General features: G+C 39.0%; 1 protein-coding gene and 1 long non-coding RNA gene across 4 annotated transcripts; one reads left to right on the top strand and one right to left on the bottom strand.

Moving 5' to 3' along the window:
• Window positions 1-1,548: 1,548 nt before the first annotated feature.
• Window positions 1,549-15,663, bottom strand: LOC144195731 (uncharacterized). 3 transcript variants are annotated; one of them, XR_013326151.1, is made up of 5 exons: window positions 14,307-15,663; window positions 14,036-14,218; window positions 10,265-10,330; window positions 9,050-10,184; window positions 1,549-5,328 (listed from the first exon to the last, which is right to left on the bottom strand). It is a non-coding gene; the product is annotated as an uncharacterized LOC144195731 (long non-coding RNA). The 3 variants fall into 3 exon arrangements; XR_013326150.1 differs by having other exon boundaries at window positions 1,549-5,332; window positions 14,036-14,234; window positions 14,307-15,660; XR_013326149.1 differs by having other exon boundaries at window positions 1,549-5,332; window positions 14,307-15,658.
• Window positions 15,664-16,134: 471 nt separating this feature from the next.
• On the top strand, window positions 16,135-24,760 carry nr2f1a (nuclear receptor subfamily 2, group F, member 1a). Its single transcript, XM_077715170.1, has 3 exons — window positions 16,135-17,602; window positions 18,549-19,076; window positions 23,401-24,760. Exons 1-3 carry the CDS (start codon window positions 17,170-17,172, stop codon window positions 23,673-23,675), a joined length of 1,236 nt encoding a protein of 411 aa, XP_077571296.1. The 5' UTR covers window positions 16,135-17,169; the 3' UTR covers window positions 23,676-24,760.
• The last annotated feature ends 1,645 nt before the right edge of the window (window positions 24,761-26,405 follow it).

The following is a 26,405-nucleotide window of genomic DNA, read 5'->3' as shown; positions in this document are numbered from 1 at the left end:
GAACTCTTTCTTGCACAGTGCATGATTGATAGAGTATGGAATCCATTCATGTTGTATGGCATATAACTAAAAGCAGACTGCTGACTTTCAACATATAACTACTTTTGTGCTGCAGCTGTTTGAAATGCTAATACAGAACAATACAGCCAGTGTGCTCCCCAGAGTTTGAGCGAAAAAGCAGAGGAAGAAGAAAAAAAAGGGTTTTAATCTGAACAGGAAGCCTACGCGGGCGATTCGCTCTGACATCGTGATTGATATGAGTGAGTAGTGTATTTACCGAGGCTGACGGGATAGGAGAAAGACAGTGTTTTCTTCCCATCCCTATGCTTATCTCCCTTCATAAATCACCCACCTATAGGATGCATACTAAATGTGGAGGCGCAAATGTTGTATGGCTCAGTCTAGCAATTCTACTCTGACCTTAACATTTGGCTTTGGTCGCTGGTGCTAAATACATTGCCTGACCTACGCTAACCTTGGGCTATTCATAGGGTGAAGCGTGTTGATCCCACCGAAAGGATACAGTACAGATAATCGTCAGACAATTAGAGAAAGATCTGCATGAAGAGGATTTTCAGATGTTATTTCTCAAAAAAAATTACATACCTACGATGTGACATATCCAGTCAAAGCCCACTTCACCTCCATAGGCAAAAAGTTTTGGGCGTCCATCTTCCTCCAGTAAAATTTTGTGGGATGAGAATTGACAAAAAAATTCTAGTTTATTTGAAAAAAACAGCTTTGCAGAAAATACACATAAATTGCAATTACACTTAAAATAATAAAATATCACATTTTGTGAAAAATAAAAAAAACATAAAAGGGAGGAAAATGAACCAGCATTGCTCGTAAAAACACTTTTTTTTTTAAATTGACCGGATTTGACTTCAGCATATTGCCCCTTATAGTGCGCAAATGAGGGAAGCAGACTAACAATATGTCTACAATTTTAACTGCCTTAATGTTTTTCACAAATTAAGGCCCTACGAGTCCACGTAGCTTGGACATCTATTGACGTCAACGACATTGAATAAGCAAAAATACAAACTCAACGAGACAATTTTATTTTTTCACGTCTCATTAGTCCATGTTTTTATAGGCTCTATTCCATTATCCCTCAGCCTGCGGCGTTCCACGATGCCCCGTGTCCACGCTAACCTTTGACTCCCGCCAGTGCTTGCACTTTGCCCTCTCCCATTTGACCCATCTGAAATATACCTTTATAATTGGCCCGGTCACAATCCAACGCATATACGAGGAGGCGGAGGTTGCGGGGGGCTGAAGTCTGCCCAGTAACCTTCTGGCCTGGTGTTCATCCATTCTGCTTGGAGCAGACACAGCAGACCTCCTACCCCCATACTGTATTAGTCTGCACGTCAGGTTTATTGATGGCACTCTTGAAATATTTTATTGGTAAGTCACAACCTTTGACTGGGGCAATGCAAACACCAACTCCCCTAAAGCCTCCAATTGACATGGATATATATGTATGATTAGATGGCTAATAGAAGGATATGCCGTTTGGATTTTAACACTAGAGGTTCATCATTGCATTCATTTCCTACGCTAGATTTATTGTGTCAAAAGGCAAAACATATTGAGCGAGTTCAAAACTAAAACAGTACATTGACAAAAGGAATACAATTTTATGAAAACAATTGTGATATTAAGGTCATCAATTTAACTCTGGACTGGAAGGGAAAGACAACACCTAAACAAATGAAAAATGACCTTTAGGCAAAAGACAGTTGTTCAAAGTATATAAATTCATAGGCCTCTCATAATAAAGCAAAATATTTAAATAAAAAAACAATGATGCTACTTTTGTAAACTCAGTAATGCCCATGCACATATACACAAAGAAAGGCCTGCGCAGAAATGCATGTGGTAATTTGGTTAGCGACATCACGAGGAAAGGCAAGCAATCTATGATGCTCATATTTGATTAGATCAAATAGTACTGGTATTTGATCAAATGACTGCTGCCATGTCAGGTGGTCACTCCCTGGAAATATAGGCTTTTATTTATGTTTTGTTTTTAATTGAATGCTTTTATTGTCATTATATAAAGATAATGAGATTCAAAGCTTCACCACATTTTCTCCAATTGAAAAAAAATAATTGTTTATTAAAAAGATTCAAGAGAATAATCCCAGCACGATGTAGGAACTATTTAGTCAAATAGATAAGAGTTAAATTTACCAGTTTTTACAAATACTCTATAGCAGGTTGAAATAATGAACAATCTCAATGAGTCAAGTACTAAGTGAAATGGCAATGTAAAACAATGATAATGCAGGCTTCCGAAATAATATACATTCATTTTCTGTACCGCTTGTCCTCACAAGGGTCGTGGGCGGTGCTGGAACCTATCCCAGCCAACTTTGGGCAGTAGGTAGGGGACACCCAGAATTGGTTGCCAGCCAATTGCAGGGCATAAGGAGACGACCAACCATTTGAACTCAAACTCATACCTGCGGTCAATTTACAGTGTTCAACCGGCCTACCATGAATGTTTTCGTGTTACAGGAGGAAACCAGAGGCACAGGGAGAGCATGCAAACTCGACACAGGAAGGTTGGATCTGACTGGGGATTGAACCTTCATTCTTTTTATGTATTTATTTTATTTTTTTATGAGATCCAAAGTCTTTATGAAGAAATACAATTGAGTGGGTGTTTGCAAATGTTTCTTATTCAAAAGATGCATTTTTCACATCGTTCTTCAAAAGAAGTGTATCCTACACTGAAGCAGCCACAATTAAAATAACTGCATTTAGACAATTACCTGGCAACTAACCTTTTCTGGAGGCACTTAAGGACCCCTGAGGATATATATACCCTTACTTGAACAAGCACTTCAAGAGGGAGAAGAGAGCACACAGGGGTTTTAAGGTATGAAGAAAGAGGTGTGAAGAATGATAGAAATTGAGAAAAAGACAGTATCATGGGGAGCTGTGACCTAATCCTGCATCTAAGAGTGGAATTTGAAGGGCCTGTTGGTGTCAGACATGAGGGGGCTTTGTGAAGGTTTACCCAGGAGAGGCCAGCTTAGCAGGGGGATCTAGCAGAGCACCGGGTGACCAGTCGTCTGTCCCCAAGCAAAAAAACCCACACAGCCCAAAGCTTTGTAGACACTGCTTCATTGATTGCATGGAGCTGCTGAGATTTTCCTGCAGCAGTGGTTATTATCGCAGATGTCTGTGGCTTCATTTCAACTCTGCTCAGCAGTATTATCTGTTTTATCTATGTCGTATAGTAAATTAGGCCATCATGTTAATGATGGGCGGCCTTTCTCTGATAAACTTGTACATTAGGCACCTCAATTTCGGAGTATTTTCTAATTTTGAACATAACCTGTCCTCCAATTAGAAGTAGTTGTCCTACATGAGATTTTTTTTATTTGGCAGTTTAGAACATAAAGTGTAAACAACCATAAAGGGTGTAGGATACATTTTAACATAGTGTTTCTATGGACCTTTACTTTATAGTGGGCCGCTATGATATCTGATCCCCCAAATGCCCTGCAGGGCAGCCACAGCAAATCGACAATGGATTAATGGATCTGGTCTCGCTCATAAATCTCTTTGGGATTGGAAAGCATTTGAGGACAGTTAGTCTGTAGTGGTGTGCTTAATGTTACCAGCAGTTTGGGTTTCCCATCGTTCAAAGTAGTGACAGGCTAGTAAAGATGTGGAAGCATCTTATGGCTGCGTTAAATCAGCAGATGTCAAGAAAGCCAGGTAGCAAGGTTGCTTTGCTGAGTGCCTTTAACAGCGCGTGTTCAAAAGGAACATTTTTCTCTTAAAAATAGCAAAAGTTGCCATCATTTATTTGAATCATAGCAATGCTTTTAATACAGTGGCCAGGATGTGTCAGGCAAATTCCAAATACTTTGCTTAAGAGAATCCAAATGCCAATAGCTGTAGCATGATATCACTTTCTGTCTATTTCTGCCTTTGGCTTTTAAGGTAGAGTATAATCATCTAATTGAGATCAATTTATGATGTTATATTAGTAGAGATCATTTATGGCATAAGCCAATCAGTTGGCCAGTCAAACATAATGTTGCCTTTGCATGGATTATTCAGTGTGTGCTTATCTCCAAACAATAAAACATATATTTAAATCACTATAATAATTGACATTCCTCCTAAAACTATTTTGTGTATGCGTGTGGCTATGTGAATGTGCATTTTTTGACCTTATATGTGAATTTTTTACTGAAAATATTTACTGTCTCACAAATAAACAAAGCCTCTATTTGTGACATCATATCCTATTGAAAAAAGATTTTTCCCTTTGAGCACGGATGAGAAGAATCCAATTTTAGACACAAAGTAAGAAAGGCAAATGTGACCTAAAATAATAAAAATATATAATGCGTTCTGAATTGGACTCCTTAAAACATAAAACAACAACTTATGGGTTTGTCTTGACACACATTAAATAAGTTAAAAGATATGAGATGTGTTAACATGTGTTAAGAGTAAATAATAATGCTGATAGAACAAGATTTTTGAAATGAAATAATGGAAAAGCTCTTAATTACAGTATTTCTGACACAATTGCAGAGAACGAAAAAGTTGCCCATCTGGTCTTTTTTATGGCCACAGCTTATGACATGATATCCGCCACTTTTGCGCCTGCACAGCTATAGTTGGTGGATTAAATAAAAATTGCAGAGATGAATATTGGGCATTGTGACTGAACATGCATTTGTGGCCTACATGCAGGAGGGCCAGATCAGCATAGGGTTGAGCGGACTCAAACTATTTTGTAATTTGAGTCTATTTATTGTATATTGCAGCTATTGGTGTTCATGTGTATCTTGTGCAATGTGATTGGTATTTGTAAATTCCCTGACACTTCTAAGCCACTGTATTCAACCTGTGCTAAGGTCTTACTCTAGATCACAGTGGTTAACAGTTAGCTTTTCCTGCAGGTGTATGGGGAACAGCAGTAACCGCTTCTTTTACAGACGAGAATGGGCCGACCCCCCAGCCCTTGCAGACAGAGCTGTCATTACCCATCCATTGTGAGACCTGAGAGGGATACATAAGTACGACAGACTTATAGCTTGGCTGGGGTGTCAAGTGGTCTTCTCTGGTTCAGTCAGCAGTCTGCAGTCACAACCAGATTGGGGGGAGAGAGGGAACCCCTCGGTATTGCCACCCCTGACACATGTGTGGCTAGAGTGCTGGTGGTTTGGCGGGAGGCTTATTCGCTGCTATTTTTACAAGAAATGGGTTGATTTGTCTTGAGCCATTACCGTCTATTACAGCTGCGAGTCTTGGAGGAAAAGGTGGGAAACGGCAGACGCTGGCATTCTGCCTAAAGAGAAATCAATGAAACAAATTAATCCTTCACAGGCTGCGGTGACACAGTAATCCATCATTCAGGGGACGCTTTTACGCACTGAATCAGTGAGTGAGGCAGGAGGATGGGGGATTGCGGGTCAGGAAAAGGGAGGCGGGGTGCTTACTGCTTGAAAAGGGGTGGAGGAAAGTGGTGCCAGTGCCCTGCGGGATGACTGAAGACATCCACGCTTCAAAACATAACCGCAACCGTGGGTGGTGGCAGGGAATCGTAGGAATTTCAAGACCCTTTTTACTATATTTCAATCATCTTTCTTTCAGCTGCCAATGGACATAGAGTATTTAGAGAGGAGCACGCATTAACAACAGAAGCTGATAATGCCTCATAGCTATTTCTTACACTTTTGACAACATTACCTCTGCCGCTCATGTATATATATACTATATATATATATATATATATATATATATATATATATATATATATATATATATATATATATATATATATATATATATATATATATATATATATATATATATATACATATACATATACATATATATATATATATATACATATACATATACATATATATATATATATATATATATATATATATATATATATATATATATATATATATATATATATATATATATATATATATATATCATTTAAAGATCATTTTAAAAATGACTAAGTTAACTAAGAATACACCATGAAAATTCCTGATTAAATGTGTATTTTCCCTGCCATGCATTCTGAAGAAAACCACGCACCACGTGACTGTTCTGTTGTACAGTGCCACCCGCCCCAAGTTTAACTTCACCACAATATCAATGAATTATGTATTATTGCTTTGATAAAATTAAAGGTATGCAGTAAAGAAATCCAATTATCGATGTCATTTTCATTTTGAGGATTCGGAAAAAAAATCACAACTAAATGGAACATGCATAACATGCCCCTTCGCTATCTGTGACAACAAAAATTGTTGGAGTAGTGGAGTTTCGAAATGCAATTCACTTATTAAATCTATTTTTGCGCTCCTCTAATTTCCCTAGAAGTAAAGCAATTACACGTTTTCTCTCTTTCCCTACTGGGTACACAGCTGCAAAAGTAGCATGCCTTACCTGGAAACGACTTTCCACATGACTTTTTTTGTTATTTGACACTTTCACACTACAAAGTGAACATGCAGGCAATCCTTTTGTATTTCCAATGGATTCAAGTGATTCCGTTCTAGAAACATTGAATCCTGTTTTCCTCCATTATATTTCTCTTTTCCCCTTGGGATTCATGGCCCATCACACAATTGCCTGTTTGTTTACAACAGAAACTTGCCTGGCATCCCTCCCTGTTAAAGGTGTCGCAGGCAGAGACGCAAATCTTTGTTGACAGAAATATTCTAAATAAATATTTACTCTACACATTTTTACAGCATTGTAAAATGCTTACTAGTGTTTTTTCCTCATAAAGAAACATTTTTAAAGCTAAAATATACATTTCTCTCCCCTATTTATAAACTTTTTGTCAAAAAGCTCCAGTAAAACACTAGTGCAGCGCTAAAGAGCCGCATGTGGCTCCAGAACCAATGGTTATCGGCCCCCACATAATGCACACATGCTGAAAAAACAGCTCTGAAAAGAGAAATGGGGGTGAATAAGGAACCCTGAAGCAATTTCATTCAATCATTTGTTTTGATCTGCCACCGTACTTTAAGGATTGATAAATCCTGGTCTTGTAGTGCCTACATTGACAATGTTAATAGATTGGCAAACCTGAGGAGAAGTGTTCTATACATAGTGGTTTCTTTTCTGTTTTTCTTTTTTTGTTTCCTATCAGAGGTAGTTACTAACATAATTTGACAAAAGATTTTGGCAAGTGTGAATCAGTATATTAGTTTCCTCCTACCAAACTTTTAGGAAGAGAATAATAATAATATATTGTCTACCTTTAAGAACCTTTCTAAAAGTTGTCCTGCTGATTCAGTTGGCCCTTTACAGACATCCCTTTTTTACTACGTTAGCACTCGACTCAGCCTTGCGCTACATCTTTTACTACTAATATGAGTGAAAGTCAACTCAACTATGGACTCTGATGCATTCCTGATTTACAGCAATATCCAGATGTTACAGAGATCTCATGACACAGAGAGCCTAAAAAGAACGCGAGCATCTATCATTTTAATGGACAACCGACAACCCAAACTCAACACTGTTATTTGGCACATTCAAACTCAGATCCATCTGCGCGTTTTTGTGACCCTTTGAAGAAACATTCCTTACCAAGCTAAGATCAATGTACAGGCTCTGATGAAGCCCATAATAATCAATATAAATGGTTTAAAATCAACCGATAGGGGAAAAAAAATCCAAAATTCCCTTTATGTAATTGAATCTTTTATTTGAATTGCATTGATTTTTATTACAATACATTAATACCGACGTATACTGCTCTGCTCTGCTTATCTTTTCTATAGGTGTCAAACTCAAGGTCCGAGGGCAAGATATCATGATGATGATCACATCATTTTGTGTGGCCCGCATATGTAAATCATGTAAATCTACTTTATGCTTTATGCTCCTATGCCAAAAGCCGGGTTAGTCCATGATTTATCTAGTGAATTTTTTAAATCAAGTTAAGTCTTGGAACAAATTTCAACGACAACATCGGTGTAAATGTAAGACAACCTCATAAACAAACATGACACAAGTAAAATGCTGTAAAATTGTACTTATTTAAGAACTACCACATGGAATACAATGCATCTATTTATAAATTAGAAGTTCAAAGTGAAATATAGTGCAAAATTACATTTAAATATTAAACTGATAATACAAATTATAATACAACTACTTATTATAATCACTTGATATTTAATTAATTACCTAAAATAGTCACTGCATTTTTTGGTTGCTATCATCACTCCTTTTACTGGCTTGTTATTTCATAACTAGTTAGGATTAAATTAGTTGTGTCATGATTTGTAAATCATAACTTTAGTGTGGCCCTCGGCAAAAATTAGTTTGACACCTATAGGCTACCAAAGATGACAATAGATGTCCAACCCATTTGAATTGGTAGCACTCGCAGTTATCGTATGATCACTACAATCCTCTTATTTCACATGGATTGAGCATCTATTGTTCAAAACGGCAGTGATTGAATTCCTACATTTGTAATGCATGCCGACATTTATTTTAACATTAAACAGGTGGTTACATTATTTGGGAGAAGCGGATAAGAGAAATACATAGGAAGTTGACATTGGGTGAGGATGAGACAGCATGGATTAGTTTGTAAGAGGCAACAGAATGGTCAGAGGAGCCCTATGAGGAGAGGGTGGGGGGTGAGTTGAGTGGAGTGGGGGTGATGTGAAAGGGTAGAAAAATGTGGGGATATTGCTGCAGAGTGGTTGATGTGAGGGAAGCAGAGTGAGAAATGTTGCCGGAAATGCTAGAGCCAGCAGTGTGTGCAAAATCCACCCTGCAACATTTCTCATCCTTGACATCACTGACAAGCATTTCACACACACACTCAGATGGTTTGCGAGGTCGTAATAGCCACTAGATCATGCTATTTTGTTTTCTCCCCTTGTCTAAACAAGTGAGATGTTAAAGGGAAATTAAATTTTAGCCCATGTTGTAATACCTAATTCCAAATGTATGTCTATAAAGATTCCCACAGCAAACCCAATAAAGCGTGTTTGTCTAATGAGAACTTTACCCGAGCCTGTGTAGAAGAGGGGGAGTGCAGCGCCTGGTGACACATCACGGATATGAGGCGAGTGGAGGAGGACGCAAGATTGTTGTGGAATGTTTGCAGTTCTGGTCAGAACTCTGCCATCTCATTTGTCAGAGCTTGACCCCAACTCTGAGGTCAAAGGTCATAGAGAACATCTGAAGGAAGCTGACGACATAGAGTAATAGAGAGAGGCAGAGATAGTCAATGAAACACAAACACGTACGCCTGTGAGAATGTTGCGCCTTCATCGATCTCATACATAATTCAGCCTTGAGTCCTTAATATCCACCCATGTTCTTGGTAGTAATACAACTTGGACTACAAGAATATTAGGGTTGGATTGCAAAAGATGCCATTAGTGAAAAGATCCACTGAAACCTGACAAACGTCACTCAGTATCGGATAAAGATATGATGCCCTCTGGAGGCAATGTTTGCATTTTTTTTCTTAAATGCCCGTTGAATTAACACCCACCTCAGAAACTTTCACTACATGAGTTAGTGTCTGTTAATTGTGTTTGAATGTGCTTTATTTAGCTATCATGACCAATGGGAAAACATTTGAAAAATTGTTAAAAAATTACATCAGATTACAAATACAAGCTACTGGATGCAACATTATAAGATGCAAAATAGTGTCACCAATTTTTCATAAATGCATTAAACTTCTTTGGCCATTTTTCCTCTTGTCTTCTAAATCTTCTATCATTGTAGTTTTGGGAACCACATTAAAAGCACAATAACAAAATCTTAAATGTTCTATTATTGTTCTATAATCTCAAGTTTAAAAAAAAAGCCATTCAAATATCATACAAATGTGTATCACATCATCATATATTATCCTAAAATCACATAGTAGTATGTATTTTAGGATCACAATAACAGCTATATTGTTGAAAAACGACATTTCTGCCAAAGTCTGTCAAAACCGAGCCCTTTTTTCATGGCGAAATTTTATTTCTACTTGTTCTTTCCATACAAACCCACTTCACATACAAACCCGCTATCTCACAGCTCGGGGGCCACAAAGTGTGCATCTCGCTCCCGTGTCAGACCTTGCACCACACTGACACATCCCGCCGTGCTTCAGAACACTGGGCCGCCATGTTGCTCAGCGCCTGCGAGCGGACACAACACAGTCAGGATTAAATGGCGAGGTGAACGGCTAGAAGTACTATGGAGAGAGACAGACACCCACTTAGCACTAGATCGGGTTACATTAGGATTTACAGGGGAAATACATGGTGCCTCTCTTCAATTCAACCTGTAAAATAGACATGTTCTGATTAAATGTTTGTTCAGACAGCAGTATCCCACCTGGACAAACCCACTCTTATAAGACAATTTTGCATTTTAAGTCTTACATCATTGTTATTCTTTGGCCAGACATTTCAAACAGGTGCTCTGAATAATTTATTTTAGGAGTTTCACATTGATAAGGTCACAATCTGCCAGCCTTGGACGCAAAACACAGACAGACCACCTTCACATCACTGTCTTTTTACACACGTGTCCTCGCACACGTTTTTCAGGCAAAAATATAAAATCACCCAGGAGGCCTTTGTCATCTTGTATGACAGTAGAAGAAGAAGCATCATCTCATTGTTTAAATGCTAATCTGGTCAACTTTCAATTGGTGATGAGCAGAATATAAAAAAACTTTACACAGGATTTACCTATATTAGGTACACTAGCATCCTGCAATATAATCCAAACTGCGTTATTTATAATATAATAACAATAGTATCAAAGTTGACATAAATTAATAATATGTGTGCACCATTAAGGACGTAGTCTACATCAAAGTACCTATTTGTGATTTTTCTATTACTTTAAGAGGATATGCATATTTAAAAAAACAATCAAAACCCTCCTGATTATGTTTGTAAATGCATAATTGTGATTGTTAATGCATCATTAGACTGCAATTGCAGTAATATCGGCCAGTGGGTGTATATGAATTTGTGTCATATGCATGTATTCACATATGCAATTGCTTTACTAGTAATTTCCCACTGTGGTTTTTAAAAAAAAAATCAATTTCTCTGGCCAAGGAACGTGATTTGTCATCAGTCTGAACTCCATCACATTCATGGTTGAGCTAGACTACATTTCTAATTAAGCCCCAGCTGCGTGTTGGTTTTGCCGGGTAACTGTTGGGGGGGGTAGTGGCTCTTGATGTAGTTAGTAAGCAAAAATTTCCACAGTAAGAAAACCTTTTTTTTTTTAATAAAAAAAGCTTGGTGGTAATGCATGATCCCATTGTTAAACACAGCCACTTACTCTGATGGATCTTCAAGGTTGCCATTCACTCCCATAACATTTCTTCCTTTAAATGTCAGGAGGATGTATTTATTTGTCCTTTTTAAGTGTTCTCCCTCTATAGTGCTGCTCCTCTGTTTCCCTCCCTCTCTTCCTACTTCTTGACGATTCCCAATATTCCAATTTGTCTTGAAATTGTGATGCACTACTCCTGTGTGTGTACGCATGAGGCTAATCTGACCCTTTTTTTTTCTCCCTGAGCTATATTTCTACTGGGTGTTGTCGGCTAATGTGTGGTTGGGATGTAAGGTAATCTGCGTGCAGAATTCCTAAAGCTCCCTTATCCTTGTTGAATTTCTTAAGAATTCCACCTTTGCCCTCCTGTTTCCCCTAAAATAAATTACTGGAAGGGTGAGATGCCTTCACACCATTTACACTCGCATTTGCTTTTTTGTTAATGCTTCAAACTTATTCAAAGTTATTTCATGTCATTTCTCCTTTGTAGAAGTCAATTTTAAGTGAGTTTAATTTATTTATTGGTTTGTTTATTATTACAAAAGTGTAAAGTTGTTTAGATGTCAGTGTATGTCTCAGTTGTGTTTTTTTTTTTCCTATGTGGTGTTTGCACTACCCACTGTGACGTGCGCACTAATGGACGTGGTCATCTTGTCTGGGAAGTAATTAGCACACGAGGCTATAAGAAATGGGGGTTAGTGAGCAATAAAGCCATTGGTGTTGGCGTATATGGACTGCCCCACTAACTTAAATCCAACCTCAGCCCTAATGGATAGAGGCGTTGTTATTATTGTCCTCAATTAGAGTCCTTCTCCTTGTATTCTATTACAGAGATGTGGTAAAAATAACTTCATGCCACAAGACAAGTCGTTTCATGTTAAGAGATTAAAACTTTGCCATGATTCATCTATAATTTATGTATATTTAGACTTTAACAAGGCTATTACATAGTTTCACTTCTAATTGATATCGTCTTGATGCTGTTGACGCCTGTTAAATATTGCATGTGGTGTTAAATGTCTGCACTCCAGTATTTCTGACCAAAGGTCAGTTTCCATTCGGACCGATTGGCTATTTTTATTTATTTGGAGGTATGCAACTTTCCTTATTAGTATTCTTCTTTATTTTACATTTTGTGTAATTTTATTCAGCTTGTACTAAGTTATGGATGATGTGTATTTAAAAGGAATGTTTGCATTTTTAAATATCATTGTGACTTAGAATGCACAACTCATATGAAACTCAGTTCTAGTTGCTAAAAAAAGATTTGCAAATTAAATAAATCCACAATTCCCAACGCTAGAAATCAACAGTAGATTTAAGAATTACAATTCATTTTGTTTAATTAAATGCCTTTTCAAATCACACTGTCGTCATATGTTTAAATGTGGGAAAATGATCTTTTGAAATTGTAATAGTAATGCACTGCAACAAGTGAGCATAGTGGGAGTCTTTAAACTACTTGATGCTCTAAATGACTTCCAATCATTTTCAAAGTATTTGATACGCTGGCAGCTGGTATGTAGTGACGGGGGTCAGATGCATGTGGCCCTAATGGATCTACACACACTCGTTTGTGTGTGCGTGTGCGTGTTTGTGCGTGTGCGTGTGTGCGTGTGTGTGTGTGTGCGTGTGTGTGTGTGCGTGTATGTCTGGATTAACACAGAATCACAAATTATTGTCCATCCATCTTCGAGCATCATGTATTACATCATTAAAAGCCTAATTGTATATGCACGTAATCAATAGAAAATATGATAAATGTGAAGAGGAAGTGGATTCCTGTTAAAATGTGCTTTTTGTGGTGTCTTTTAAATGGCACTGTTTGGAGAAGAGTCCAATCTTGACCTTAACGTCTTCACTATTACTTGTTGTCTTTCAACTATATTAGACCATATATCCAGTTGGAGTTATAATATATCATTACAGACATATACAATGTGTCGAAATAAACATGCAAACAATATAGGGTTTGATTTATTAATTTTAGCACACTAAACTAAAAAAACGTCACAAATCAATGCTATTAAATGAGACAATACACTTTGTTTTGTTTACATTGTGCGCGTATTTGCATTCCATTATTATTGACAACATATAAATAAATGCAACAAAAAACGTCTTCTTTTGTCAGTCAATCAATAATTAAAATGGAATAAATCCCTTTTTTAAACGCAAATAAATCCTGCCGATATCAAAGGATTTTCCTGTGATAGCTTTAATTAATTAATATTGCGTCACTGATTAATTAGCAAAAGCGGATGTTAAAGTTAACTTTCGCTTCTTCAGCGATTATGGCGCAAATTTGAAGAAAAAATATGCACTTGGTTGAAGCGCCCAATTACTCATGCGCATGTTCAAATAGTCTACATTTGTCCTCATTAATCAACCTTTGAATGTTTTGACGCTATCTCGGCGTGCTATTGATCTGTTCAAAAACAAATAGTCTTGCCTGGAAGTGAGGCGGCTAAATCAGGCAAATTGAATCCCACCGTTCAAGCGTCCTTTTTCGGGGTGCAAAACATACCACAGCTCGAGCCGGCATTTGTTGCTGAGAAGCGGGGAAGACGCGCTTGTTACCCGGGCACAAAGTTGTGGAACGAGTAAGGTTGCGCGTGCATGCTCGGATGGATTCTTCACGTTGAAATGGAGCATTTGGTGGAATTAGAAGAAAAGTGGGTATATAACTTGCCTTTTTTTCTGTCTTTTTAGCCGGTGCTCCACGCGTGTAGACCGCCATCGCCGGTGCGTCTCCCCTCAAATGCCCGCTGTGGTCCACTTTCTCCCTTTTCTTTCCCCCAGCTCTGCTCCCCATTCGCTGCCCCTCTCTGTGTGTGCTTGCCTCCTGTCCTGCACGCGGAACCCCCTTTTTTTCCTACAAACACCCCGATCTGTAGAGTTAAATCTTAATGATACACTTGCAAAAAAAGAAACATTGTTCGATTTAATCTTATTGGTTTCACCTTTACAAAGAGCTGCAGACATGGCCGGGAGTTTTCTTTAGAGTTGTCCGAGATAGACACTAGGAGAGAAAGCTTTCCTGTTAAATACTATAAAGAAAAAGAAAAACACGCCATCCCTCCTATGGGCTAATAAAGGGGCTCACTTGCATATTTTACATCTATTTATCCGCAAATGTCTTTGCATGCATGAACCATTATTCCATTTGTGTAATGTCTTGTCGTAGAAACAAACAGCATTATCTCTTATACGTCTATATTTCTATCACACTGTACATTTTTTGTGATTTTTCTTTTCCATTCAAATATAAAATTGACTATATCATATTGATTTATTCACACCAACTTCTCTTATTGTGACTTCTTTTAATCTGCACTTTCCAGTGCTATTGTTCATACTATTCTAAACACGTGAATTGAATGTGGATTTTCCCCTAGAATCGTTTTGGAAAACAAAAACAAAGCGTTTCCTCCTAAAAATCAATCTTTAATGACTTGTACATTCAACTCTACGGAGGATGTAATTGTCCAATGTACGCTAGATGGCAGCGCGATCCATTTATTTTCCTTGCAGGGGGAGAAAGCCTGCAGAAATCCTCACACAAAAAGCCTGGAATCCCCGTGCAAATTCCCCAAATAAGTAAAACATAATGCAACACCGGCTATGTAATTATTCTCAAGATAGGACCGGACTAATTGCTGATTTTTCCCCCTTTTCTCTCTCTCTCTCCCTCTTTCTTTCTCTCTCAGACATCGTTGCATGGCATTTGTGCAAGGCGCTTGTTTAAATGGTGAATTCTCATAATTGTATCCTAGTTCATTTCTCTCGCGATACAATGTAAGTTTTTCAGCAACGCTGAAGCGTTTCCACAGTGCGCGTACCGCAATGCGCATGCCGAATCTACGACACATGCACGAGCTTTTGAACATCGCACTCGCATTTTTGGAATAAAGATAACCTGAGACCACCATTTCAGTTTCCTTGGATTACGTATTAGTCGTGTTTAAAAGCACTGGACCTCACAAAGAGATCGCTATTTTCCTGCAATTCTTTCTTAACAAGTTTTCTTTTTTTTGCATTTTAGACTACAATAAACGTTCTATATTAATCAGGTTTCAAGGTAAATATCAGCGCCGGAGCGAGTTGGCTCAATATAAATTGTGTCTGTGAAAAAAATTAGGAAATAAAAAAAGAAGAGAGCCCCCAGTGGCGAGATCACAACGCTGCAAAAAATAGCCACAACAACGCACGTAAGGGATGAAGTCATTGAGTGCCATTGACGGTGATACCTGTCAACCTATTTAAGACAAACCCTCCCAGCCAAAATGATTTAGACGTCTATTCTTGTCAATGATAACCAATACATGGATTTTTGTAATTACACAAAATCCATTAGAATAATACAGGGAAGTTTTCAATGTGTTTGTGTGTTTATAGTAGCCACGACATAACTTAGTGATCAATACATAAACAGTTCATCCTAACATCAACTGTGATTCTTGTGTCACTGTCAAAGCCTCCCAGTGAGTTATTGTGTCAAAAAAAAAAATAAAACCATCTTCCATTGAAGTACACCCGACTATAATAGTTTATAAAATTAAGACATGAATCAAGTACATGCATCTTTTTTTAAGAGACTGTTTTTTAACATGCCCCTATACAAAGATAGACACTTTTTACAGCAAACTGAGCGAACCAATGAGGATGGAGTGGGCAGGGCTTAACCTCAGTTTCCCATTTCTCTCTCTCTCTCTCTCTCTCTCTCTCTCTCTCTCACCTCCCCCCTCCTCCTCTTCATCCTCCTCCTCCTCCTCTATGCGGGGCTCTGGCCAGTCAGTCGCCTTTGATTATCAGTCTCCAGCAGCCCCTCTCTTGGCTCCTTGACATGAGCACCATATAAGGCGCAGCGATCTCCATAGAAACGTGTCAGTTTCAATAGTAGTGTCAAAGTTCACTATATACAGACATTCGCGCAGATCCCCCCGTTTCGGAAACATAGCTGTGCAGTTCTTCTGCCTTTAAAGCAATTTTTGGAGGCTTTCTTCTTTTTTTCTTCTTGCATATTCTTCTAGTTTTGTTGTCTTTATTTTTTTTTGCTCCCCACTGCTGCCGCTGCTGCCTTTTTGCTCTTCTGTGATATCGTTTCTCCGTGGCTTCAGCTGGAGGAGAGCTGAAAGTCTTCCACAGCATTGGACTCTGTTCACAGCAGCAGCAGCTTGCCTCAAGAAGATGATGATGAAGATGATGATGAGCTTTATTTAAGAATATACACGCGCCAAATCTGCAGTTTTTGTGTGCGCGTGCCTTCATTGCGCTGCTCACACGGCGAAGACTGACTGGTGGAAAAGGAGAAAGGAATTTATACACCGCAGCACTTTGGATCGAGCGTCTTTTCACCACAAGAAGGCTTTTTTGGTGTATTTATAGAGAGACTCGCGGGTGTGAATTGCTTTCCCTTTCTGGCTATTTCCTATCAAAGTGCAGTTTTTTGTACCCGCAACACGTCTGGACTCGCCTTTTTTTTCAAAAGATCGGGGATTCCTGAATGGCTCATTGCAATTTACCTTGGAACTGGCCTCCCGATACTTGCATATCCTGATCGGGTCGTCCCCTCCAGCCAGCCAGCGAGCCGTCCACCCGTCCACCCGTCCACCCGTCCGTCCGTCTGCCGTTATTTTGATATTGATGCCCCCTCCGCCTCCTCCTCTATGAGATTCCGTGTAGCAATTTGACTTTGCAGCCGTCTCGAAGAAGAACAAGAAGAAGAGGAAGAAAAAGAAAAAAAATCTCCTTTATTTTCTCCCCTTGTACGTTCTCGAACCAGTAGCGACCATTTCGCTCTATAGCACTTTCCGGGGCCGAGATATGGCAATGGTAGTTAGCGTGTGGCGAGATCCGCAGGAAGACGTGGCCGGAGGACCCCCGAGCGGTCCCAACCCAGCAGCGCAGCCGTCGAGGGAGCAGCAGCAGACGGCGTCGGCAGCACCGCACACCCCGCAGACCCCCAGCCAGCCGGGACCGCCATCCACGCCGGGCACGGCCGGAGACAAGGGCAGCCAGAACTCGGGGCAAAGCCAGCAGCACATCGAATGTGTAGTCTGCGGGGACAAATCGAGCGGCAAGCACTACGGCCAATTCACCTGCGAGGGCTGCAAAAGTTTCTTCAAGCGGAGTGTACGCAGGAACTTAACCTACTCATGTCGGGCCAATAGGAACTGTCCCATCGACCAGCACCACCGGAACCAATGCCAGTACTGCCGCCTCAAGAAGTGCTTAAAAGTGGGCATGCGGCGAGAAGGTGAATATTTATTTTCTACTCCCTTTAACCACAATTGGACTCTCTCCATCTGCAGTGCATGCTTCCAAAAAGGGACGGAACTGTCCGGGAGTGGTGGTCGTGGGGTTGGAGGGGTTTCTGCATCGTATGTTGCGCACCTTATACCATTCTTACTGCGTTTCAAATATAATAGAGCCGGCGGGCCTAGTTTCTTCACCCGCGTGACCCCCCACTTCTAATGCATGCGCGTGTTTATTAAATGCACATGAATCAGTTTTAAAGTGTGTTTGGTTTTAACCTCCACACATAGCAGCCGGGTTTCCCCCCTGCACGTCTTGACTAGCAGCCGGCTCACACACCTAACATAATGCTTAAATTGACCCCTAGTGTCGTTGCTTTCCCCCCACTTGATCAACTTCACGAAGACTTTACTGTTATCTTAATTCACGCACAACTGCGCAAAATACATAAAATAATATCCATTTATGATCGATATACATCTGAGCTCTTGAGTAAATTCTACTCGCGTGTTAAATTTATATTCAAAAGCTAAGGCAGGAATCTTTTTATATCCAAGGGATGCTTTGATGTGGATGAAATTCAAAAACAGCATAATTTAGAGCGAGAATTATCAGTCTCGTTTATAATTTGTTGGACGACTCTGCGTCTCGTTGCCATGGAGAAATAACAGGGGTTAATATATATGTGATTGACGTTGTTTCCTCGCGTTGAGCGCTGCAAAGAATGGTTGCAAATGTCGAAATATTGAAATAAGTGTGTGTGTGTGCGCGTGTGAGTGTATATGCGTGTGCGCGCGTGTGTGCGAGTGTGCGTGTTTGCGAATGTAACGACAATACTTTATGAAATAAGAAACCCAAAAGACGCAACTTTGATTTTGAAAGTTTCAGTACACAATGTTTGTCAGTCCTGGATGCACATTTCCTCTTCTTCTCTTTCTTTTTGTCAGCGGTTCAGCGAGGACGAATGCCTCCAACCCAGCCCAACCCAGGCCAATACGCGCTGACCAACGGGGACCCCCTCAACGGCCATTGCTATCTGTCCGGATACATCTCGTTATTGCTGCGGGCTGAGCCTTACCCCACGTCCCGGTACGGGAGCCAGTGCATGCAGCCCAACAATATCATGGGCATCGAGAACATCTGCGAGCTGGCGGCTCGGTTACTCTTCAGCGCCGTGGAGTGGGCCAGAAACATCCCTTTCTTTCCCGACCTGCAGATCACCGACCAGGTGTCCCTTCTCAGGCTGACGTGGAGCGAGTTGTTTGTGCTTAATGCCGCCCAGTGCTCCATGCCCCTTCATGTGGCCCCTCTACTGGCCGCCGCGGGTTTACACGCATCGCCAATGTCGGCGGATCGCGTCGTGGCTTTCATGGACCACATCCGGATCTTCCAGGAGCAAGTGGAGAAGCTCAAAACCTTACACGTAGACTCGGCAGAGTACAGCTGCCTCAAGGCCATCGTGCTTTTCACATCAGGTGGGTACCTGAACGCGTGTCAACCAAAAACACGGGCAGTCGTTAATGGAACTTCACGAGAGGGGAGCTTTGCGCAAGGGACACATCTATCTTGTCCACAGTGGTCTCCTGTCAAAAAAAAAGGAAAAAGAAAAAAAGAAAGGAAAAAAAAGCTTCACACCAACCCGGATTTCCTATTGAAAAATCCACGCCACGCGAATGCACGCGCGCCTATTCGTCTTTTCATGGTGAACGGTTGAAAACTTTTGGGCTCCTTTTCAAGTTGATAAATGAGTTTCCGTGAATGTTCGCTACGCGTGTCAAAGAAATGTCCCTAAAAGGTGAAGGAGTCCATCAGTACGTGACAGACGCCACGTTTGGAACCATAAACACCACGCAAAATAAGCCATTGGGGGCAAAGCTGGAGTAGCATTTTAAAAAGAATTATATTTCAGGGCATTGAACGCATCACGCCGTGCGTTCATCTAAACTTACGTTAGGCGTCTATTTTATTAGACAGCAACCCTAGTTTTTGTATTTCTGTGATGGCGTGATATATTATTAGATCAATTGCCTATTGAAAGCCACACTAAAGAAGGAAAAACATCAGAAGAAAGTTTAAACAAGGGGGCCGAAAACTTTTACTTCAACTCAGCCACAAGTTTCAAGTGGCTTTTCTTTTGTTTAAAAAATACTTTTTAAAATTTAAGATGAGAAAGAGGGAGATTATCACTTTATGTTAAGTAATATTTTTCCTTTCAATTAAATGCACAATTATAATTTTCTCTAATAGAAACTGCAGGGTGTATTATTTGCCCACTTTTTAGGAGGACTCAGAGCAAGAGCTTATATCATGAATTATTATTATATTAGTATAATACCATTATATTGTATTCTATTATATTATTTTATATTATATTACATTACATTACATTATATTACAGTATAGTATAGTATAGTATAGTATAGTATAGTATAGTATAGTATAGTATAGTATAGTATAGTATAGTGTAGTGTAGTGTAGTGTAGTGTAGTGTAGTGTAGTGTAGTGTAGTGTAGTGTAGTGTAGTGTAGTGTAGTGTAGTGTAGTGTAGTGTAGTGTAGTGTAGTGTAGTGTAGTGTAGTGTAGTGTAGTGTAGTGTAGTGTAGTGCAGTGCAGTGCAGTGCAGTGCAGTGCAGTGCAGTGCAGTGCAGTGCAGTGCAGTGCAGTGCAGTGCAGTGCAGTGCAGTGCAGTGCAGTGCAGTGTAGTGTAGTGTAGTGTAGTGTAGTGTAGTGCAGTGCAGTGCAGTGCAGTCTTGTGTCGTGCAGTGTAGTGCAGTGCAGGGTAGTGCAGGGTAGTGTAGGGTAGTGTAGGGTGGTGTAGTGTGGTGTAGTGTATTAAATTATATTATATTATATTACATTATATGAAATTATATTATATATTAGATTAGATTAGATTAGATTATACTATAATACAATATATTAAATGCATTATTATACCATGCTATATTCTATTGCATTACATTATATTGCTGCGCATAGGGAGCCATGTAGTGCATTTGCAGTAACGAAAGAACCACAACCATATACTTTTCTCATCCACGATAAAGCTTGTCCACACAGCAGTCTAGTTAAATAAATATACACTCGACAGTTACCACATGCCACATACCACGTCGATTCACCATGTTTAACTTGGTAACGTTTTCACTGTACTTTTTAAAAATTTGATTTGATTTGTGAGTTTTAATGGTAAATTCAAATTAAGCTTCAAACAAGAGGAAGGAACATCTTCATGTTAGCGGCGAAGAGTTGAGATTGCATTATAGACTTGAACGTGTGTGAGGAGGGGCTAGGGGCACCAGAAGCAGGTTGTTCCTGCGTGGCGATTTGCCAGGAGCGGCGTGGATTATTTGCTCTAAATAAATAACCTCAGTTCTGTCACTGTTTGATGCATAAATAATGGTGGTCGTGTTTCAACACAGTTAACTGCCACCATGCAGCCCCTTATTGACATGTACACTGGGCCTTCACTAAGCTGCATAAATGCTGGTTTGCAAGTGTGTGTGCGTGTGTGTGTGTGTGTGTGTGTGTGTGTGTGTGTGTGTGTGTGTGTGTGTGTGTGTGTGTGTGTGTGTGTGTGTGTGTGTGTGTGTGTGTGTGTGTGTGTGTGTGTGTGTGTGTGTGTGTGTGTGTGTGTGTGTGTGTGTGTGTGTGTGTGTGTGTGTGTGTGTGTGTGTGTGCTCCCATGTCAGAGTGTATTGTTAGGTTAGGGTGCAACACACACACACTGACACAGAGGCCTGATTGGGAATTTAGTATTGTGTGCAGCTTTCAATGCAGACGCGTTCATCTGTATCCTCCTTCTTTGTCTCGTTTTCTTTTTTAAAATCTCACCTGCAATTTTGGGTAAAAGGAGAAAATGTCGATTGGATGGAGTTAAAGCATATTGGCTGCTTTGGCTTTAAAGGGACACTCAGACTTAATCCAAAGGGATTTGCATACATGCTTCTTTGAGCAGCCTCTCTAAGGTCACATTAAATCACCCCGAGATCTCAGGGTTGCCCTCGGGTTCACAAGGTTATTGTGTCTGGGCCACACTGAGTTATAGCTCACAACTCAGCAATAGACTATCCCGCCCCCTTCCCCACCACCACCACCACCACTCAAGCATCCTTCCCGTTCTTTGCTCTAAATGACATGTATTAGTGTACAGATATAGACACAAGCACCAAAGTGCATGTCTCCCAATTGCTTGATGTCTCTCCAATTGAATTTCTGCTTGCTTAAACAGAGAGACAACACCAACATTTCAGCAGCTCATTCACACACATTTATGTTCTCTCATAGTGACTATATTGACTTTACTCCTTCTCTTTCTTATAAGAAATGTGATTGCTTCTAGCGGCCATGCACAGCCATAGGCTATAGCTCGGAGGGGAAAAAAATGGAGAAAAAAAAACAGGCCAGAGTGGTCTATGGAGAGAAGAGGCGAAATGACTTAACAGCTTACTGCGGAGTAATTAGGTCACATTACAAGTAAAGCAATTTCACATTCATCGGGCCATTTGGGTTTCCTTAAAACTTAAATCTCCTGAGTGCACGCCGGCCCTTGGGCCCTGAGACACCCACCTTCCACATTGTATTATTACACTCACCTAAAGATGATTTGTGGAATGCTTTCTTTTCGTCTGTTTTGACAATTTAGCATTTACAACTATATTAGTTCACTTTTTTAAACCTTTTATAAGCTTATATTTCTGTAACAATAACAGTTGCATTAGCTGAATGTGATGTGCTGTGTTTGTATATTAAGGCAAAGAGTAATGCTAAATTGTGTCTAGTGAGATACAAAGGTCCACTTGAAATTTCACACCTGAAGAGTAATCTTTAAAAAAAAAAAATATATATATATATATATATATATATATATATATATATATATATATATATATATATATATATATATATATATATATATATATATGAATTTGCGTAGGGTGTAGAGTGTAAATAATTCTGGTGACAAAACAAGTCTCTATGCAGTTGAAGTTTATTATAGCAATTATTTAAATTGTATTGTCAACACTAGGGTATATATATATATATATATATATATATATATATATATATATATATATATATATATATATATATATATATATATATATATATATATATATATATATATATATATATATATATATATATATATATATATATATATATATATATATATATATATATATATATATATATATATATATATATATATATATATATATATATATATATATATATATATATATATATATATATATATATATATATATATATATATATATATATATATATATATATATATATATATATATATATATATATATATATATATATATATATATATATATATATATATATATATATATATATATATATATATATATATATATATATATATATATATATATGTATAAATAATATTTTGTTCACCTATTTAACTCGTATTTTTTTAAATTAACCAGTTCAGGGACATTTCATTATATCAGATTGTACTCATAGAAAGTTATAAAAGAGTTAACAAACGATGGTATTTTAATCTATAAAAATACGTGCGGGAAGGGGATATAACACACACGCACACGTATGCACACGCACACACACATACACGCACGCACGCTCGCACGCGCACGCGCGCACACACACACACACATACACGCACGCACGCACGCTCGCACGCGCACGCGCGCGCACACACACACACACACACACACACACACACACACACACACTTTAGCTATTGAGGTAAAAAAAAAAACATTTTTGGGTTCGATGTTGACCATTTGTGTCCCCCCAACGCAGACGCCTGCGGTCTTTCGGACGCCGCCCACATCGAGAGCCTGCAAGAAAAGTCCCAGTGTGCCCTGGAGGAGTACGTTAGGAGCCAGTACCCGAACCAGCCAAGCCGTTTTGGAAAGCTCCTCCTGCGGCTGCCCTCGCTCCGCACCGTGTCCTCGTCGGTAATCGAGCAGCTCTTCTTCGTCCGATTGGTAGGTAAAACTCCTATTGAAACGCTCATCAGGGATATGCTATTATCCGGGAGCAGCTTCAACTGGCCTTACATGTCCATCCAATGATCTTTATGACACACACAAAAAAAGAGAGGACCCGGACCAAAATGCTCCTCTAAGAAGACTATATATGAAACTTTTTTTCCCTCCCCATTTGACCACTTTGGAAGACTTTTGCCCACTTTGCTTCCCGTGTCTTCTGGGACTGAAATATGGAATATGTACAGAAAAATATCGGAACTGGACATGACACCTGTGTAAATCAGCCCTCATCTTGAACAATACTCGTCATTTTGTAAAATACTAGTCTTTATTTTCTTTTTTTTGTAAGAAAAATTACAAACGAATTGATAAAACATCATATGCGCAGTAAGGAAGAAAAAAAATGAATCAAGACTTAGCGGGAAAATAATGTTTCCAAGCAATTATAAGATTTTGTCCTGTGTCTATGTACCTCTCTCTCTGTTTTGTATTTTTTCTGGTTCTAAACCAGGCTTTCTGTGATTCTATACTAATAATTTTTGATATAACCTTTTGCTTATAATGAGTGCGGTATATGTTGTCAAAAACAATTCTCCAAGAATTAAAATTGAAGTGAGAATTTAAAAAAAAGGAAAAAAATAAAGAAATTTTAGACAATAAGAAACAAGTCTAATCGCTATGACAATATTACAACTGATGGTTGAACTTTTTTTGTTATTTTCCAACTCGATGGACCTGTAACAACAAACTGACCCTTTCCCAGCAAAAGCCCACCCTCACCCCCCAGGACATTTTTACTGAGAGGACATCTGGGGGGGACCCCCACCCCCTTACCCCCATACACACACCCACCTTGCACCCCTCACCAAAAACACCCACCCCTCCCCCACAGCGGCCATGAGTGCGATCATCAGTCAAAGAGGAGAGACATGAAAAATCAAAAAAGCACTTTTAATATATCATTTCAAATACGTTTTTTTTTCTTTGTTTTGTCTTTTTTGGAGAAAAAAAGAATATTGTTTCTTGAATTTTATTGGTTGTTGCCTTCAATTTGCTTACTCCATGATGCAGCTTTTTAAAAAAAAATCATTTTATTTTATTTGCAGAAAGGCTCGGTTGATGAAGTTGTGTGATGGTGACTGTATTATTAAAAGACAAATAGGCAACGATGTCTGTCCCAAAGCATTTTCCTCCATCACAGCCATGTTTCTTTGAAATATTTCCACTCTTCAACTTCGTCTGAGTCTAAAAACCAGTTTTTAACCGTCAATCAATCAAAACGGGAGATTGACGTATACTAGTTTATAGCAAATTGATAAATAATAAATCCAAAAAAAATCGCTTTCCCGTTCAAAATCTCAGCCTTAATCGTGTGTGATTTAAGGAAAATATTTTTTGACTTAAGGAAAATAAAAAATAATAATTTCATTAATGGTAGTAATAGTTTTTTTAAAAAAAACTTTCATGTGGTGCATTGATGGGCTCGAACAATGCAGGAAACTTATTTTACTGTTTGTGTGAGAGAATCGTCACGTGGTTGTCGTGGGTGCGTGCGTGCGTGTGTGTGCGTGCGTGCGTGCGTGGATGTGAAAAACACAAAATAATGTATTTACAGTGATAGACATCGAAATTGTTGGCATTCAATGCCTTTTCAATGCCAATGACGGTTCTAGTTGTCCATTTTTTTGGCTGAATGGCAGCCAATGTGATTACTTCCATTTTTGCGGTCATTTTGCCATTTTTGATAAGGAAAAGTACATCGAATTTTACTGAATTAGGACCCAAAGAAGCACTTAAATACCCACGTTCGAGTGTGGCATTTCTTCTCTATGCTTGTTAGCGTTCTTTATCATCTAAACGCGTTGCTTGTGTTTGCCTTTTGGGCACATTTTAACACTCTGATGACAAGAGAACAAAAATGAACGCATCACGTTGACATATGCCGCTGTCGCCATACACTATGTGTCATCTCTTATAAGGGTAGGAGGGGGGTGGTCGTCACTTCATCTGTCCTTTATTCTATAGGATAAGACATGTACATATTGCACGCTTTTAAGCCTGTCCTCACGTGCACTTTTAGTGATAAATATGTGATTTGGGTGAAGCTTTTTCTGTGGCATTCCTGCAAACTCGATGCTTATTATTTAATGGCTTTTCTTTTTTTGGGTGATTTATAAGAGATATACACCAAATCGTGATATAGTGGAATCACTGTGCGTGTTTTTTTGTTGTTGTTTTTTGTTTTGTTTTTGGTTTTTTGCCTCTCCCAGGGGTTTGCCCGCTTGATTGCATGCGGGAGTATACAATGTTTGTTTGGCTTCAAAAGGAGCATGACAAAAAGCCCATGCAGGCAAGGCAGGTCGTTGTCGTTTTATGTAGCTGTGGACTAAATGGTTTGCTGGGTTATTAAACGCAGCGTACAGCTGCTTGTCTCCAACATAATGTATTCGAAATCCCTCCAGAGTATAACCATCTTTTATCCTCTCGCTGAGAGCATTTTGTCGTACAATTGTTACACTACGGGCTATATAAAGCGTGCAGCACATGAAATACTGCCATGTGTTCCTAATTAATGTTTGTGTACAGGCAATAGGAGAGAACACACCACAGGAATCGGGGTAAAAAAACATTTAAATACTTTTTACGTCACCTATATGGATAGGAATTATAATAGTGAATGTAATTGGTGCGGATATGTCAAAATGTGGGAGAAATTGTTCCACTTTTTGGGGGGGAGCGGAAAGGGTTAAACAGTTTGACGCCGGTCATCCAAGCACAAGAGGAGGACACAATTAGTACAATTAGTTTGCTTTT

Source organism: Stigmatopora nigra, chromosome 4 (assembly GCF_051989575.1).
Source record: "Stigmatopora nigra isolate UIUO_SnigA chromosome 4, RoL_Snig_1.1, whole genome shotgun sequence".
Lineage (NCBI taxonomy): Eukaryota > Metazoa > Chordata > Actinopteri > Syngnathiformes > Syngnathidae > Stigmatopora > Stigmatopora nigra.
The sequence above is the reverse complement of the archived record's forward strand: the minus strand, read 5'-3'. Positions and strand labels throughout refer to the sequence as shown.

Bases quoted from the DNA above. Each gene is read 5' to 3' on its own strand.
- nr2f1a (XM_077715170.1), top strand. From the start codon at position 17,170: ATGGCAATGGTAGTTAGCGTGTGGCGAGATCCGCAGGAAGACGTGGCC. The intron at 17,603-18,548 runs GTGAATATTTAT...TCTTTTTGTCAG, and splicing joins AGTGGGCATGCGGCGAGAAG to CGGTTCAGCGAGGACGAATG. The intron at 19,077-23,400 runs GTGGGTACCTGA...CCCCCAACGCAG, and splicing joins CATCGTGCTTTTCACATCAG to ACGCCTGCGGTCTTTCGGAC.